Source organism: Marmota monax, unplaced genomic scaffold, assembly GCF_021218885.2.
Source record: "Marmota monax isolate L192 unplaced genomic scaffold, Marmota_monax_Labrador192_F-V1.1 WCK01_AAM20220418_F8-fsc00012, whole genome shotgun sequence".
NCBI classification, from domain to species: domain Eukaryota; kingdom Metazoa; phylum Chordata; class Mammalia; order Rodentia; family Sciuridae; genus Marmota; species Marmota monax.
The window spans coordinates 19258620-19276365 of NW_026695227.1; the positions used below are offsets into that span (position 1 = coordinate 19258620).

A 17746-nucleotide genomic window follows, 5' to 3' on the forward strand; every position below is an offset into this window, starting at 1 on the left:
CTCTGCACTTTCTAGCTGTGACTTTGGGAATGGGACTCAATGCCTGTTTCAGGGTTTTCCCATGGATAAAGAAAATCTGTACTTTATGGGGAGGCTGTGAAGAGGACTCAGCATTTCCCACCATTATCCAAAGCTAGGCTCACAGAAACTTCCACCTGTTGGCCTGGCACTGTGTCAGAATAAGACTGCCATCTTCCACACAGTGCTCTTTCAGAGAACACAAAGTGCTAAGTGGGATGCCTTCTCCAGGCTAAATACTGCTGGACTATAACTGAGTCTCAAAGGCTATGGTTTTCAGAATGCCTTCCCTTCTGCTCAGACTTTAAACAGCTCTTATGCTACCATATGGCATTTGGATCTCTGTTTCCTAAACATGGTATCACAAAGAGAATTTTCCTGAGAGACCTTAAAAGGTTGAATTTATTTCATAAGTGGTGAAACTGTCAGGAACACTGTTAAACTAAAAAAGTTAACCTTAGAGCCAAGTTTTATTTTAAAATTTTGTTTCTTTTCTTGCACAATAAATACTTCAATGCAGCAGTCACTGAATCTTAAAAAGGACCAGTTAGAGGTCTTGTTGGGTATTTAGTCCTAATGTGTGATTGTTTCTCTGCTTTCACATTAATAAGAACTGGGTCTCTTTTGACGCAAGAAGATACTTTAAGGAGGACTTGACCAGATGCTTTCTAAATTCCTTCCTAATCCCATGATTATGTGATTTGAGGTTTCTTCTGCAATTTTGTTCGAAGTACATATACCAAAGTCCTCCTCATTACAATGCAGTGTTTATTACATATTTATTTAGAAGAAATCTCACTACCTATAGTGTCTATAAATTCCTAAACATGTTCAATTTTCTGTTTTATGTGAGGAATTGCTTCTTCAGAGAGTGGTAAAATTGGTTTTAAAGTGGTTTTTCTCCTCCTGCTTATTTTCCCACTGGACATATTAATCCCCTCTTTATCTTGTCAGATAACCCTTTGGTTATTTCCATCAGGTAGAAACAGATGTTTCCAGTAATGGAATCTAAGGTGGCAACTACCCATATTCCAAAAGACCATTAAGAATTACCAACATAGAATCAGCCCTTTGGAATTCTTAGTAAAATAAATGAGAAAGCCTGTTAGTTCCTTTGATGGCATGGGCATAATCAGGGACACATAGAAAAAGAAAAAAGAGCTTTGTATATAGACCTATGGTCCAAACTGATATTCACTCATATAAGGATTTCCCTCAAAGGTGTTCACAAATAGTAAAGGAGGGAAATGTTTGCAAACAGAGGGACAAAGCAGGATATGAGGATCAAATATAGCCTGTCTTTTCATGGACACAGACTCCCTCAACATATTAAATCTAACAACAGCTAGCACGTTTGAACGTTTCCATTTTTATATACTTTAGTTACTAGCTAGTCCTGTATTCTTACAGGATGTTTCTTTTTTTTTTTCATTTTAAAATATCTTTATTTATTTATTTTTATGTGGTGCTAAGGATTGAATCCAGGGCCTCATGCATACAAGGCAAGCGCTTTTACCACTGGGCTACAACCCCAGCCCTTACAGGTTGTTCCTTGATAAAGAATTTAGGACTCTAATTAGGAAAGAAATAACAATAATAAGAAGATATTCAAAAGTAATTGAAGTTTACAAGGTCAAATCCTCAACTCTCCTGTCATATAGAAAGGTAAACAAATCATATACACATAAATACCTATGCAGGCAATGTTATTTTTGCCTCATTCTGTATTTAGTATTATTAAGGTCTCTATTAATGCCCCCCAAAACACAGGAACTTTTGAACATACATCAATTACCTGGAGAAATAAACTCCAAATGCTTATTGTTAGAAATCTGGAAAAGAGATATAAATTCTCTCTTGTAGTATTTAAAAAATGGACATCTAAATAATTTCAGTTTGACCTGAGTTAGTAACCTAGTAGTCTTCACTGAGCTGTAACAGTCAAAAAATGTTTAAGTTACAAATATAAAGACTTACATACACATTTTAATTGGAAATAAGAATTTATTTTCTATTACATTTTTTTTCCTGGCCAAAATGATCTGAAAGAGTCTTCTCTTACTTTTTTATGACAAACATTGTTAGACTTTTCCAAAGCAACAAAATATAACAGAATTATAGCCTTGAAGACTAATTCTCTGAATGTTTTAATCACAGTCCATTTAAAACAACATTTTGTGCAGATGCACTTTACTAGACATGATTAGCCTTCTAAGCACTGATTAGTCAGTGCTTCTCAAGTCGCTTCTGGATGGCCTTGACACCTTCTCAGTTCTCCTCAACCTCTTCACTTTTTTCCTCTAGAGTTTTCTTGGCTTAAGATAATGGCTTGAGGAAGATCACAGAAGACTTAGTGGTTTTGTGCTAGTTTTTAAATGTTGGACAAAGTTGGGCTGCTTGATAGTGACTCATTAGAGCTGTTTCAGTGCCCAGAGCTGGCCCAGCAGTCTAAGGGATCCCTGTGGTTCCTCTTAGAACTCAGGAGTGGAGTCCATTCTTCCACCAGCCCAATGCAGTGGCTGAAAAAGCACAGGAAATAGATGGTACTGAATGCCACTAGTTAGAAGAAATTTGCATTTAATAGTGGTGTTGTAGGCAAAGTATTTCCTTTAGCAAAAATCTCATTTACTTAGCACTTAGGGAGAACACTGGATTTTATAACCTTAGTTACCTATCTTTATGGAAAAAAAAAATCTTAAATTTGGTATACTCACTTCCTCTCAATTTCTTTCTTTTATAGTCAGTCATACATGCTTTGTAATCTAAACTTCTTAAATTCATTTAAAATCAGGGCGGGGGAAAAAAAAACCCCAAGGGGATAAAAATAAGCTCAAAGTAAACAAACAATTTTGCCATTACACTTTCTTCTGGATAACTCTGCAAATATTTCTTGCATTTCTGATCTGTTTCAACACTGCAGAATAATACACTTGTGGCTCAACGGTGAAGCAATGTGAAGATGAGTGATAAAAACTGGAAACCAGAAAAGGAATACAAGTGTAAATCAAACTTTTAAAATTCTAGTAATATAACAGCTTCTTTCCTTATGTATTCTGTTAACTGCCACATGAATTCACATTTTGGTTCTAGAAGGCCACACACCATAGGCTTGGATAACAAAGAGGGCTTTTGTAGAGGGTAACGTAGAACTGGTTGCCATTATCTCCTGGTGGAGCACTTGCAAAAATCTCCTGGAAGCCTACCAAAATTATGTCCTGATTATTTGTTTTCTGCATTCTGGGGACCATGGAAATAGAAAAGGATAGAAACATGGCATGCTTTTTGAGGTTTCTTGGGCTGGTTAGTAGAAAAATAGGTGTTTTCCTTTGGGGCTTTTTGCAGTCGAGTATGGTGAGGCTGAAATATCTGAGGTTAAGTTTTCATCCTCCTCAGTCTTTAAGGGAGTGGTAGGCTTTGGCAGTCCGGCTGTTGACAAAATCTGTCTTCTTAAACTGAGCCTTTGGAAAAAACAGACAAAAACATGAAAGGCAACACAATTCTCACATAAGAAAATGCAGTTTTCTAGTGGTTTAGTGCCAGGCAGATCACGGTCACCTGGCTCTGTAACTGTGACATGCTGCCTGTCAGCGTTCTTACCTTCTTGTAGGCATTGTGGAGCTCCGTGTGTGCCCACAGAGAATACAGCAGCACAGAGGCAGCCTTGCTGGCTTTGCTGGGGGCATAGCTGGAAAGAAAAGGACAGGGCAAGATGTGTGAGGGGTTTGGATGCTGCCTTCCCATATTCTGTGTTTTCAATCACTGCTTTGGCAGCCAGAGGAGGCGGTTGAGAATGGGGAGATGGTGCACCACTCTTGCTCTCTATTTGTGGTGCTGGGATGGAACCCAGGGCCCCACACACTCTAGTCTAGTGCTCTGTCACTGAGCGCCTCCCAGCCCTTACCTTTAGTTGTTATTTTAATCTTTTTAAACCACTAGGGCTGTGCTAATAATAAGTATTTTATAGAGAAAATTCCTAATACTTATAAGGAATACATCCTTAGACATGTTACAAATCCTTGAATTTACTAATAGAATACAATTTACACTTGTATATTTATGATATGTATTTATTAAACATCAATGTAGGAATGTATGACTGGATATACATACATATCTCATAGACTCAGTGGCTGTTAATTAATAAAAGAAATTCTTGTGGCAGCATTTGTTAAAATGGTTTCAGAATCACTTTATGTCTTAGAATAAATGGAGAACTCGTGACTGTTTTAAATCCAAGTCACCACTGAAGTTGACACTGATATTTGTTTTTGATGTTCCCTTTTAAATGTAACCTCAATTTCCTATATCTGACCAAAGATCAGTGCCTTCTTAGATCTCTTTCTCTCCCAACACCTCATCAGTACATGGTTGAATTTTCTTTTTTTAAACAAAGAAACAAAGGTTGTATTTTTTCTGTCCCTCTTCCACATCACAGGAGTTGTAAACATGCAAGCAAGAATCCAGAAAGCCAGGCTGTGGGGAGAGGAGCACGCTGAGGTCAATCATCAGCTGAAATCCTTGCTCCTTCCTGACAGCCCTGATTTTTAGTACATGATAACTGAATATAAATAAATCCATGAAAGCTATGAGTCTCTAATACCCCAAACCATAAAAAGTTCTTAAATTGCAAGGTGGTTATATTTATAAAGTTTGTTTGTAAGTTGGTTGTTTGGCACTTGGGAACTCGTTTATCCAAAGGTGTAATGTTGTAGATGATAATGAGTTCCCAGGCTAGCTCATTAATGATAGGTCAGATATTTAACACTCAATTGGGAAAGAACAGCAGGAAAAACAGAATGCCTGTTATTATTTTTTTTTTTTTGAGAGGTCATGTGAGGACCCACTCATAAGCAGACCTTCAGGGAAACACACAAGTGACAGTAGTACATCCCCCTAACTTGCTAAGCTATTAGAAGTGTCCAAAAGTGATGTTGTATTCCTAAGGGCAACAACTATTATATCTGAATACTCAATTAATTAAAATCATACTACCTTAGTATGTATTTACTACCTTAGGGAGGTTTGCTTAGAGTTTAGGTGTCAACTTGGAGAGTTGTTTCTGTTTTGTAGTAATAATTCTTTTTTTTTCCACAAAGGTAATTGCTACCTGTCAGGCTATGGGAAGAGGTGAATGCTCTCTGTTTTTTTGGGAAATGATATTCAAGCCAGGGCTCCAGGCTTGTTTTTGATCACCTGGCTCTGTGGTACTCTTTCCTCGTGAGCTTTGCCAGAGGCAGGCTGCAGAGGACCACAGAGATCTGCCTTGGGCAGGGTGGCACTGGAGGGGATGACTGCTCATTCTTGGATATCCCAGACCCCCGTTCTCACCTCCATATGGCTGAACACACATTGGTCCACTACAGGTGAAGTCTGTTTACTAATTAAAATTAGGCAATAATAACATTTTTTTTCCCTGGTTATTTACAAAGATAACTTATAAGGCTGGGGATGTAGCTCAGTGGTAGGGTATTTCCCTAACATGTACCAGGCCCTGGGTTTAAACTCTAGCATTAAAAAAGAAAAAAAAAAATCTTGAATTTGTAGGAAGATAACAAGTCAAACAATTCTGAGAGAATTGTATGAAGAGAAAAAGATAATAATTTTTATATTCCTTACCATCCATCACTCTAAATTAACGAATAGTAATAATTTAGTTATACCCAGAATTAGGAATGTGAGATGATTTATATGACTGGGACTTCTGTTTGCAAAAAGGGAATCAGATGTGGAAGGGATGTTACGGGGAAAACTGAGAAAGCAAAAATTTCTTGGCAGCTGCCATCCACTGCTCTCACTGCTCAGTCTAAGCTGCTACAGGATCCAACCTTGCCTCTGCTTCTCTTGGATCACAGTGGTGGTGCTGGGAAACTAATTCATGAGGTCGATAAAATGCTGGAATACACTTCCAAGAGAAGGTATAGAGTTTGACCCTCTCTTGATGGTTAGAGGAGAATGGACAACCATGTGGGTTGGCTGATTCAGTTCTTCACTTGCCTCATCACTGGACAGTCTGGGCCAGTTTTGTGATTGTGTTTGCAGCCATTCTGCCCGTGGTACTCATCAATGGCACATTCATAACTAGAATACATATGAATGGGGAGGTGGTAGGGAAAGGGGAGACTCTGATGGGCAGATACTGAAGGACTTACGCGTCGCCTGTGCTGATGGTCATAATTTTCTGCAGGCCCCCTGTGTTCAGAAGGTCTCGTGCATTCTGGTAACTGTTTTGGATTATATTGTTGAGGGTGTAACAGGCGGAGGCTGTAGTTTCAATGAGAAGGTCATTACTTGGGACTGTGTCGGGAATTATAGATACCAAATCGGGTAAGGTTTCTTTGGCTACAAGATGACAGAAAAGACACTTGATTAGAAAGGTTATTCTTAATCCCAAGATCCTAATACATTTTGAGTAAAAGACATTAAAAAAAAAAAAAAAAAGGAAACACAGTTCCTCAACAAATAAGAAGTGACTTTTCTAATAATCAAATTTAAACATTTGAAGATGTTCCATGCTCAACTTATTGAAAATTTTTTCACAAAGTAATTTGTCAAAAGTGACAAGAATCTAAAAAATTTCATATTCTTCAATTCAGTAATTCCACTTCTGGGAATACACCTGAGAGACTCACTTTAAAAATAGAAAAAGTTTTCTGCAGAGATCTTTCTGATTGTATTATATATGAGTGAAAAATTATAAAAGCCTAAATAGACAAATAACAGGAATATGATTAGCTAAAATATACATGTAAAGAATACTATACATTCCAAAACACATCTGTTAAGCATGTATAACAGGAAAATGTTTGTATTAATATTCTATGTGAAATATCAGGACTTATGGGTATACATGATTCTATAAAAGAAAATATATGAGAACTACACTAAAATGTTAATAAAAACTGTTTTTACAATAGTATTAATGGTGACCTAATTTTTTTTTCAAAAATTATCTGTACTTCCCAGAGGTTTTTCTTTCTTTCTTTCTTTCTTTCTTTTTTTTTTGTGGGGATGGTACCAGGGTTTGAACTCAAACACTGAGTCACATCCCCAGCCCTATTTTGTATTTTATATAGAGGCAGGGTCTCACTGAGTTGCTTAGCACCACACTTTTTCTGAGACTGGCTTTGAACTTGGGATCCTCCTGCCTTAGCCTCCCAATCCACTGGGATTACAGGCATGCATCAACACGTCTGGCTCAGAGGTTTTTTAATACATAGATAAGCCACTATCTTAAAGAGAAATGAACAATTTTAAATATTCTTTTCCACCATGTGTGTAACTTCTTTGTTAGAACGTTAGTTCAGCTTTTTTTAATAGTAGCAAAAGAGGTATTAATATTTGAAGATTTCACTATGATTTGTCCTGAGGTCTAAATATTTTGGGCAATATAAATTTGTACTTAAATTTTGTAATAATTCTTTTCACATATGTTTTCTTCTTTTTTCTCTAACTACTTTGGAACTCCTTTTCGAGACTGAGAGCATGTTTTTGTAGCTCATGCTGTTCCCCACAGCTCCTTAATACAGTGTTGTGTTGATTATGGATGTGTAACAAATATCTTATTGTTCTTGTGTTCATGTGGCACCTTGAACCATGCTTTTCTATTACTGGATTATAATTAGTTATGTGCCTGTCTGAATTTCAAGTGGGACTATGGGTTTCTTAATTACAACTACCTTTTTTTCTGTGTTTCTAGCATCACTCATTATTCCTGAAACAGAGAGGTACTCAATAAAAGGCACTGAATGATATATTGTCATTAGATCATGACCAGACCTGATTGGCAGGTAAGACATGCTTTCTGCTTAAAGGCCTGAACACTACCATGTCTAATCATCATGGCATAATGTTAAGATCCCAGAGCTCAGCCTCTGGAGCCAGACTTCTTTAGTTTAAGTCCTGCTCTGGTACTTAATGACTCTGAGCCTTAACAAGCTACTTATCTTCTTAGTGTTGCATTTCCCTAATTTGTACATTAGGTATTATAACAGTATCTATTTCACAGTTTTTTTTCTTTTCTTTTTTTAGGGAATTAGTGATCTACTGTGTATTAACTGTGCCCTGCCCACAGTAAGCTCTCAATAGATGCTTGTTATTATCAGAAGCTTTCCTCCTTTCAATAAGTTAAACCACAGTATCAAAGACCTTGAGAACATGAACTTTCCTTTCACTGAATTTAGTTGAATAATATGGAGATAAGCCCAAGACCACTGCACAACAAACACCGGATCAATCTCTTTGAGGCTACAGCAGTGGCAGCAGAGACCCAGGCTGTCCACTTGAGAACTTTGCCCACCTTCTCTTCCTCACTGTGCCATGAATGTCCACCTCTGTAGATCAAAGTTAAGGTCAGAACTCAGGGTCATGGCTAAGGAGAAGTGGCAAATAAAGGAATTAGAATCTAACACTTTCTATCATGTTTATTTTTCTTAGAAAATTCATACCACAAAAAAGTATGGGAGGGTGTATATCTATATCTATACCTACATTTTTCTTTCTTTCTCTCTCCACACACACACATAGTAGATATCTATATATCTATATTCCAGAGTGGACTGTGGGCCTGGTAGATCTTTAATATTTGGATATCTGGAAATACCCATGTGATGACTAATGTGAACTGGAATTGTAGAGATGTCTACCACTTACCAGGGCTCACACACACATTACTTAATTTGATCCTTGGAAAAACACCATGAGGTAGTAATTACTCATCTCCCTTGGTGTGCAGCAGTTAAGTGACTAGCTAAGGTGACATGGGTTGGCAAAGTAGCACTGTGGGATGCAATCCATCTCTTCTCTCTGACATGTTGCCTATCTTCAAGTTTTTGAGAAAAAAATGTTTCACGTTTTTTTCTGTAAATGCAAGTAAAATGTGATAACTTCATTCCAGGTTGGCACATGGAAAGTTCCCTGGCATAGAAAACTCTCATGAGAAACTCAAAGGATGTATTCTAACAGATTTTCACTCATTCTGGGCTATTAAAACTCAGAATCAAAATAATATGTTACATAAAACCAATATGGAATTTTAAAACTGCATTTATCTTGCTGAGAGCTATTCTCTCTTGTTCTTAGAGTGAGGCTTAGCAGTGTTACAACACCTTTCCAACAGTTAGAGGACCTAAAACTCACAGCATTTCTGTCCCAAAGGTACGTGCATAATGTGTACAACAGTTATTTTCCTTGGCAATGTTCTAGAGATGGAGTCAATGTTTTATATGGGCAAAGGAAAAAAAAAAGCTAAAGGATAATACACCTCTATAGAAGCTAGCACAAAAGCCCACAAAAGACAATAGGAAGAGCACTTTCATAATTTTGAGAATGCCCATGGCAAGGCTTCTTTTAAATTCAGTGGAAATTTCCAGGCTCTCCTTATATTTATAATGGGCTTGAAACCATTGTACAAAAACCTCTTGTCAAGTGTGCTGCTGGCTGTCTTTAAAAATGATGTGACTAAACCACACAGCAAACTTCAATATCCCTGGGTTATTCGTGTGTGCAGATTCCAAAACTTAACCATTAAGAAAAACAAATACAAATTTGCTTATAATTTTAGTGTACTTTTGTGAAAAACTGAATTTAGGTTGTTAGAAATGATCAACTTATGGAGCATTAGAAAGCATGCATAATTTTAGCATTGTCTTCCTTTTATCTCATTTTACATATTTTTACCTGATTTAACAAGCATTTATCCAATATTTCCTGGTATAAGCAAATGAATGAAAAATTATGTTATGATAACTTACCATCGTAATCATCATCATCAGAAATGCAGTCTTTCAAACAACAACAAAAGGCAACTAGGTTTCATTGTATCTATTCTAAAGACGTCTATGCCAAATCTGCCACATTCAGGTTCCTTTTGTCTTTTTCTTGTGATTACCTGTCTATTCTTTCTTTTTCCAGTCCAACACACTGCCTACCTTCTAAAGTAAACAACCACAGTGTATGTTTTCTTGATGTTCTAGAACAGTGGCGTGTAAGCAGGTCAAATGGGGAATATCCTGAACAATATCTACGTAATTTAAAAAGACTTCACTGAGAGGCATGGCTGAAGGATAAAAAATGTCAAACATCTTGCTTATCTAGTGAAATACTAGTACGGTTTAAAATTTCTCTTCTGTAAGTAATTAAAGCAAACTAAAAGTCTGTGTATTAAGAGCAATCTAATTTGAGACCAGTAAGAAAGTCTGCCCTTGATGTTATATGGCACAAAAGCCAGACCTACTTACCACCTTCTGCCCTTTACTCACATTTCTAGTTCATCACTGCAAAAAGAATGTGATAGCAACAATGTCTTACTGCACTTATATTTTCAACATGTACCTATGACATGAGGCACTTTACCAACTCACCAATTTCATTCTGCAGAGAAAGATTCCGAGACAGATTTCTCAGGAGGGAGACTGCAGTCTTTTTCACGCTTGGATCACCAATGTGCAGCATCTTTCGGGTGTGCTGGAGGCCATTTTCCTTCTGGACAACCGTCTGGGCTACTGATGTTGGCATCTGTTTTGTGAGATGTCCTATAAATGCTACTGCATTTGATTTCATAGTAATATTAAAGTTTTTTTTTTTTGGTAGATTACTAGAAGATGTTTTAAAAACTAGAACTGTGGGGCTAAGAGCATAGCTCAGTGGTTATTTGCCCAGCAAATATGAGGCCCTGGGTTTGCTCTTCTGCATGCACAAAGTAAAAATAAGCAAATAAATAAATAAACAAAAATATACATATATTGAAATGTAAATAAACTAACTCCACCAGAGAGAGAGAGAGAGAGAGAGAGAGAGAGAGAGAGAGAGAGAGAGAAAGAGAGAGAGAGAGAGAGAGAGAATGAATGAGAATGTGTGTGTGTGACAGCTGGGCATGGTGGCGCACACCTGTAATCCCAGTGGCTTGGGAGACTGAAGCAAAAGGACTGCAAATTCAAAGCCAGCCTCAGCAACTTATTGAGGCCCTAAACAACTCAGTGATATCCTGTCTCAAAACAAAATATTAAAAAGGATTGGGGATATAAACTTTGGCACAAAAACAAAACCAAATAAAACAAAAAACTAGAACATTGATAAAACCAGTCTGAAGATACTTGTTAAAAATTCTTTTTAGGTTTTCAATCTAATTACCAGATAAAAACAGTTCATTCAATATTTTTAAATGAATGTTGGATTTGGTTAGCAATTACATTTTTCCCATTTATATTTATAATGCAATGGGTCTGTCCTTTCCTTTTCTTGTATTGCCCTCGTGGATTTGGTAGAATTCATCCACATAGCTGTTCATCAGCCACTCACTTTTGTGGTGACATGGAATCTGTGTTCTTCTAGAGAGTCAACTGAGCAGAGAATACATTTTAAAGGGAGATGTCTTTGACTATCACTTCAACTTATTTACTGGTGAATGGCTTATTTATCTTTTCTGTTTCTTCTGGGCAGTTTACATATCTCAACAAGCTTATTCATTTTCAATAAAATCCAGTTTATTCGGAAAGGGATGTTTGGCTTTTAAAGAAAGGAATGTATTGCTTATTAGGTTAATCTGTAATTCTTGGCTTTGAATCAACATGTACAAGTTGCTGGTTGAGATCCAGGTCCACTAGAGGCAACTCGGATTTGGAATTGGGTTGACAATCACCTTTAAGAGGTTCTAAATATTGAGTAGGCTCTTCCTATCATCAACAAACCTCTGATTCAGGCCTTGGTTTGTGTTTGTGACTTCATATTAGACTTCAAATCTATTTGAAGTTACTTTGGGGCTTCCATGCCAAAAATCCGCATAACTCTTGACATTTTTCAGCATGCTGTTTGTCTCATCTAAACACTGTGTGCCCCCTTCCCTCAGCTTTATTCCTCTTTTTCTTATATTTCTCCACTCCATCTTATACAGGGGGTTCTTAATATAGGGTCCAGGGAGAGGATGGGATATCCCTAAAACTATTCTTGTGTTTATATTTGACATTCTCAGGGAAATAGTACATAACTTTCTTTAGATTCTCAGAGTGTATACAACTCAAGCATGTTTAATTAGCACTGTTTCAAAATGTTTGTTCTACTGTTGGATGAATCACAATTTGTCTTTCACTAACTTGCAGAACATTCTCTTAGACTATTTGATGTTCTCTAGGAGGAATCCACTCCCCCCCCCACCCCCCGCCATAGCCATCCAGGGAGGAAGCTATTCAGTCTATACAACTCCTGTATATCGGGTTGGGAGACAGGCTGGGCATTCCTCTGTCTTCCTAATGGCCTGTCTAGATGGCTGTGTCTTCCCTCATAGGCAGAAGCCCTGCTCTTCTCAGTTACTCCATCCAACTCGGACACTGTGTGGAATTCTCTCTGGAGGCTCTGGAGCCTGGTGCACAGCCCTTTCCACCTCTTATCCATACACAGTTCCCAGACTTCCCCAAAGTCACTGACTTTCATCTTCTCTATTTATCAGTTGCTTGCTCTGGTGGTCACACAGACCCTGTTCTCACCCAGAGATACACTGCCTCTGGAAACATAAACCCGGCAATGCTATGCTCTGAACACATCTTCCCATCCTCGCTCTCCCTCCCTCACTCCTAATTGTTTCTCTTCAGCCTCATCAAGAACCTGAGTCAAGGGCATCACTCAGTAGAAGAGCGCCTGCCTAGCATGTGTGAGCCCCAGGGTTTGATCTCCAGCATGCCCCTCAAAACCCTCCAATCCTTTTATCCCAACTTTCATTTCTCACAACTTAAATTATCAATCCTCCCCTGTCTTATCTTTCTTATTTACACTGGGTACATGGACCATCACATCAAATATTACCTTTCCAATAGCCTCAATATGCTTCTCATTCTAGCTTCCATTTCACCCATTTGCCAAACTGCAATGTGGGATTCCTTTAGCTTCTTGTCATTTCTGATTTTATATCACCAAACATTGCTAGACCAAATAGTGCATTTTCACACTGGTACTTCTGCAAATGTATGGGTCTCCAGTCTCCACTGGGAATTCAAATGTTGCTGGTCAACCTGCTGTTTTCTTAAACACCAGTGGGGATTTCAAAGCCTTATACTAGAGTGATCCTTCTACAGCTTAATCTGATTATGGTCCACCTCAGGCTTAACCTTTCCAGGACCCTCCACTGCCTTCAGAAGGATGTGCAGGTCTCTTGGTATGGCCCACACAGCCCATCGCCTGGCACCTTTCTCACCACTACTCCTAGTCCTCCAGGTTACAACTCTTCTAAGCTGTGTCTCCTCCTAGTAGACCACATACACCTTGAAAGCAGGGAGCTTCAGTTTCTCTCTGTGCATAAGTATGCTTTCTTGAAAGTCAAAGAGATCAAAGTTTGGTTGCATTCTTAACTACAATGCTGATAAAACAAATGTGGGTTTTATCATTTCACAATTTTATTCAAAACAGAGAGCAGGCTTCTGTGTAACTCCACTAATATTAAAAGCGAATATGAATTCTGAAGTAAAGACTGAATAACATTTTTGTTCCTTATAAGAATGTTTTTTTGGGGGCTGGGATTGTGGCTCAGCGATAGAGCACTCACCAAAGCATACGCGGAGCCCTGGGTTCGATCCTCAGCACCACATAAAAATAAATAAATAAAACAAAGGTATAAAAAAAAGAATGTTTTTTTTCTAGGGGATAGGTAATTGAAGATTAGCCATACAATGAACTATTCTGGAGAAGTTTAATCATTCGATGATCAGTGCAAAGAATATAAGCTTAAGGCAAAGAATATAGCTCAGTTCAAATCATTTTTTATGAAATCCATAAATATGTAACCTGGCATAAAAATACATGGAAAGGGGAATAAATTTTTACCATTTTATGCATTTTTTACTTTGCTGGTATAAAGTAAGTGCATGTGGAAAGAAAATCAACTCTTTATTTTGTAGTTGAATTTGCAGAATAGAAAGCACAGATGTCCTTTTAAAATCCTTTTCTTTTTTTTGCAGTACTGGTGATTGAACCCAGGGCCTCGTGCACACTAGGCAATGACTTACCACTGAGCTACATCCCCAGCCCTACAGATGTCCTTTCTAATTCCATGCTGCAGTAGATATATGTTGTTTTTGACTCCCCAGCATTTATTCCTCCTTCATTTGGTGATAACATCTGGTTTTCTGTTGGAGAGCCATTTCTTTACCATTTTAGTTCATATTGTACAAGTGGCGGTGATCCAGTTCTGCCCAAATTCAAGACCCTGGCACATTACCCAGACCTGGCCAACCAAACTCATAGCCTCATGCCTACAGGTCCTGAATGAAGAGACTCATATCAGGTCAGTGAACCATGTTCTCTCAGTTTTTTTTTTTTTTTTTTTTTTTTTTGTGGTGCTGGTGATTGAACCCAGAGCCCTGTGGATGCAAGGCAAACACTCTACCAACTGAGCTGTATCCCCTGTCCTCTCTCAGTTCTTAATAGAGCAACTGGGAAAATAGTTCCTTCTTATGGGACGCCAGGCTGGTAAAATGTAAGCCTGAAATAATTCCTAGTTATCTTTGTTACCGCATGGGTGGGGCCTTTGAGAACAAAACCAATAGAGGGAAATGGAACCCAGGGATGGAAAAAGCCATAATCGTCACTGGAGTACCAAAGTCCAGTCAAGACAGAAGAAGACCTGTCCTGAACTTTTTCACTTCCAAGAGCCAACAAATTCCATCTTTTTTCCCCTGAAGTCTGTTTAAGGCAGGATTCTGCGACCTATAACTGAAAAAGCACTGAGCAACACAAATATTTATAAGTCTTGCACTTACAGTCTGACCTCGTGTTATAGAAGCCGAGTGGGGCTGAAGGTCCTGGAGGGCTGAAACACTCTCTGGCAGTTCCTGAGAACTGTCTTGACTGAAGTGAGCAAACTTTTCTCTTACCTCATTTTTTCATCTCTGAACCTAACGTAGGTATGTCTACAATGTCATTATCTTAAAAAATAGGAGAATGGACATGGTACTCACCGGGCCACTCCCTGCTGTGAGATTCTGGAGAGCTCCTAAGGATGCTTCCTGTGTGTAATTTCGGATGCTCTTGGCAATCAAGGACAAATACATCCTTATCACAATGGAATGCCACAGCCACTCCACACCCTTGGGGTTGCTCTTTTCCTCTGGCATTGGCACATCCTGGTATTGCTAACCACACACACAAGGGAATCCAGAATTAATGCACTTCAAGGGACACACAAGCCAACAGACCAGAAATACTGTGTAGAAATACTAACAATTTGCATAATAAGAAGACCCTAAAATAGAAATTTAAAAAGCAAATATGTATGATTTCTAATTACTTAACTCTTAGCTCACAGTAACTATTTCGTCCTAACACTACCCCACACTTAGTTAGGGAACAGTTAAGAAAATTAGGCACAGATACCTTCTAGAATGGTTTTCAGGCTGCTTTTAAGCTAAGAGTTAAATTGGTCAAAATCACTCTAAAGATAAGAAAAACATCCAGGATAGCATCAGCGTTCTAAATGTACCAGTTGTTCTCCAATATACCTCTTCCCAATATACCTCTTTTACTTTCCTGCTTCGACTGCCAAAACATCCAATACTATTGTTGTTGTCCAAGTTCACAAATGCTAAACAGGAGCAGGGCAGATCCTACTTTTTCAGTTTTCGTGTCAATATGGAAATACATGTGTATTTTTTTCCTAAGAGGTTTGATTTTAGTGTGTCGCAAGTTTTTTTTTTTTTTTTTTTCCAAAATTCCCAAAGCCAAATATCAGGGCTGCTTTTAATGTTTAATCAACATATGTACTTTTATTTGTACTGCACTAAGGTTACTTCCTAACCTACAAGGTGTACAGCAGTATGATTTAGAGGCTCACAGTGCATTTCTGAAGTCAGATTGTTGGGAATTCAATTTTATTCCCTCCACTTACTTGCTGAATTAATCTAGGAAAATTAATGAACTTTTCTGTCCTTTTCTGTTTCCTCACTGAAAAACAAAGATACTAATAATACACACCTCATAGGATTGATATGAGGATTAAAAGACCTTAAAATAAAATAGTGCTTGACATATATTAATTGCTCAGAAACACACACACACACACACACACACATTCTCATTTTGGTCTCCCTGCTTCTCTCTGTCCAGGACCTCCCAATATACCTCTTTTACTTTCCTGCTTCGACTGCCAAAACACCCAATACTTTTGTTGTTGTCAGTCTGGATATTCCGGTTTTGAATATAGATACTCTGGGAATACTTCTCTGGGAGCTCTGCCTCCAGCTGGTAGGAGAGGTTATGAAGAATGCACACACAATTCTCTGTTGCCTGAGAAAAAAAAGGATATGAATATTGTTCACATGCATATAGATATCCTTTGGGTGCAATTTCCCAGGGCTTCAGCTCTTACAAGGCTTATTTGATTCAACTGGGTATGCTTGGATGGGACAGGGCCAGGGGAGGGACATCTGGGAAAAGGGAATGACTGATTATGGCTGGAAAGGCTAAGGTTAGATCATAAATAATCATGAGTACAACAATGAAAGTATGGAAGCTGGATTTCTTAAAACAATGGGGAAGCTTCCTAGTTTACTTTTTCTTTGTTCTCTAGAGGTACTGGGGACACAGACCATGTCCTCCTGCATTCGAGGTAGATGCTCTACCACTGAACTACTTCCCTAGCCCTCTAGTTTACTTGTTAGAGTGTATCTAGAACAATTTTATATTTTAGGTACATAACTTAGTAGCCAAACTGAGTTGGATAACAGGAAGTGATATTATTTATAGGGACCAATTAGGAGGCTATTGCAACAACCAGTATGAAAGATGCATACTCGACAGCAATGACAGCACAGAGAAGAGTGGATAAATTAAAAGACTTCAGAGGTAGAATGTGATATGTTGCCCAGTGGGTATGGGATGTGAAACAAGGGAGGCTGTCAAGATTATTCAGATTACTGTCTTTTTGGGGGGTGAAAGGTGATAATTATTAAGGATTATATAGAGAAGGATCAAGTTTGGGGCAAAGGGAAGAGATGAATTTAAGTTTAATGCTGAACATTTAGTATTTGGACACCTATGAAACATCCACATTTAGCTGTTAAACAGATAATTGGAAATTTGGACCTGAAAAATAAATAATAAGACTAGACAGGTTTTAATATTTCTAAGCATGTATGGAAAATCCAAGACTTAGCAAACAAGTCAGTGAATAAATCTAAACTCGTGCAGCTATTCTAAGAATATTCTGAAGCATTTTGGTAAGTCACAATAGGTAATTCAACACATGAGCTACATTACCTTGTCATCTGGCTGATAATCTGCAATGGTTCCTCTGACATAATGGACCAGAGAGTCAATGAGTCCATCACACCTTCTCATCACTTTCCTCCCATCAGGGCCAGCTGAGCTCATGTTTCTATCAAGACAAATAAACAAGAAACCCTACGTCTTAGGCCATGCATCCCACAGGCATTTACTTTGAAGCTTTACTTGATGCTTCTTCCAGTGTTTTGAAATGCCAAATTTGTATAAATTTGACAGTTGTCCTGAGACCAATAAATTATCAACTGCCTAATGGCTGTCATAACTGAACACAACTTCTCAACATATCCAGACAACACAGAATAACATCAATGCATTTTCTATCTACTTCACTTCAAGTACCAAGGTCAAAGCATTATTTACTTAATCTTCACCCCATTTTGAGAGGGTAGAAATGAGGCAAGTGTTTTGCAATTAAAAGAACAAATGGCAGATTGGGAGACTATCTTTACCACATGTACCTCTGATA

The 17746-nt window shown here is 38.0% G+C and overlaps 1 protein-coding gene across 2 annotated transcripts in view; it reads right to left on the reverse strand.

Moving 5' to 3' along the window:
- Positions 1-2002: 2002 nt before the first annotated feature.
- The window catches only part of Pkp2 (plakophilin 2), a 71474-nt gene continuing 55730 nt past the window's right edge, over positions 2003-17746 (reverse strand). For both annotated transcript variants that reach the window (XM_046435958.2, XM_046435959.2), the window contains exons 7-13: positions 17254-17371; positions 16117-16281; positions 14958-15131; positions 10377-10530; positions 6168-6357; positions 3616-3703; positions 2003-3476 (exon numbers count right to left, since the gene is read on the reverse strand). In XM_046435958.2, coding sequence (XP_046291914.1) covers positions 3408-3476; positions 3616-3703; positions 6168-6357; positions 10377-10530; positions 14958-15131; positions 16117-16281; positions 17254-17371 — 958 coding nt within the window. In that variant the 3' untranslated portion in view covers positions 2003-3407. The remainder of the gene's footprint in view (positions 3477-3615; positions 3704-6167; positions 6358-10376; positions 10531-14957; positions 15132-16116; positions 16282-17253; positions 17372-17746) is intronic.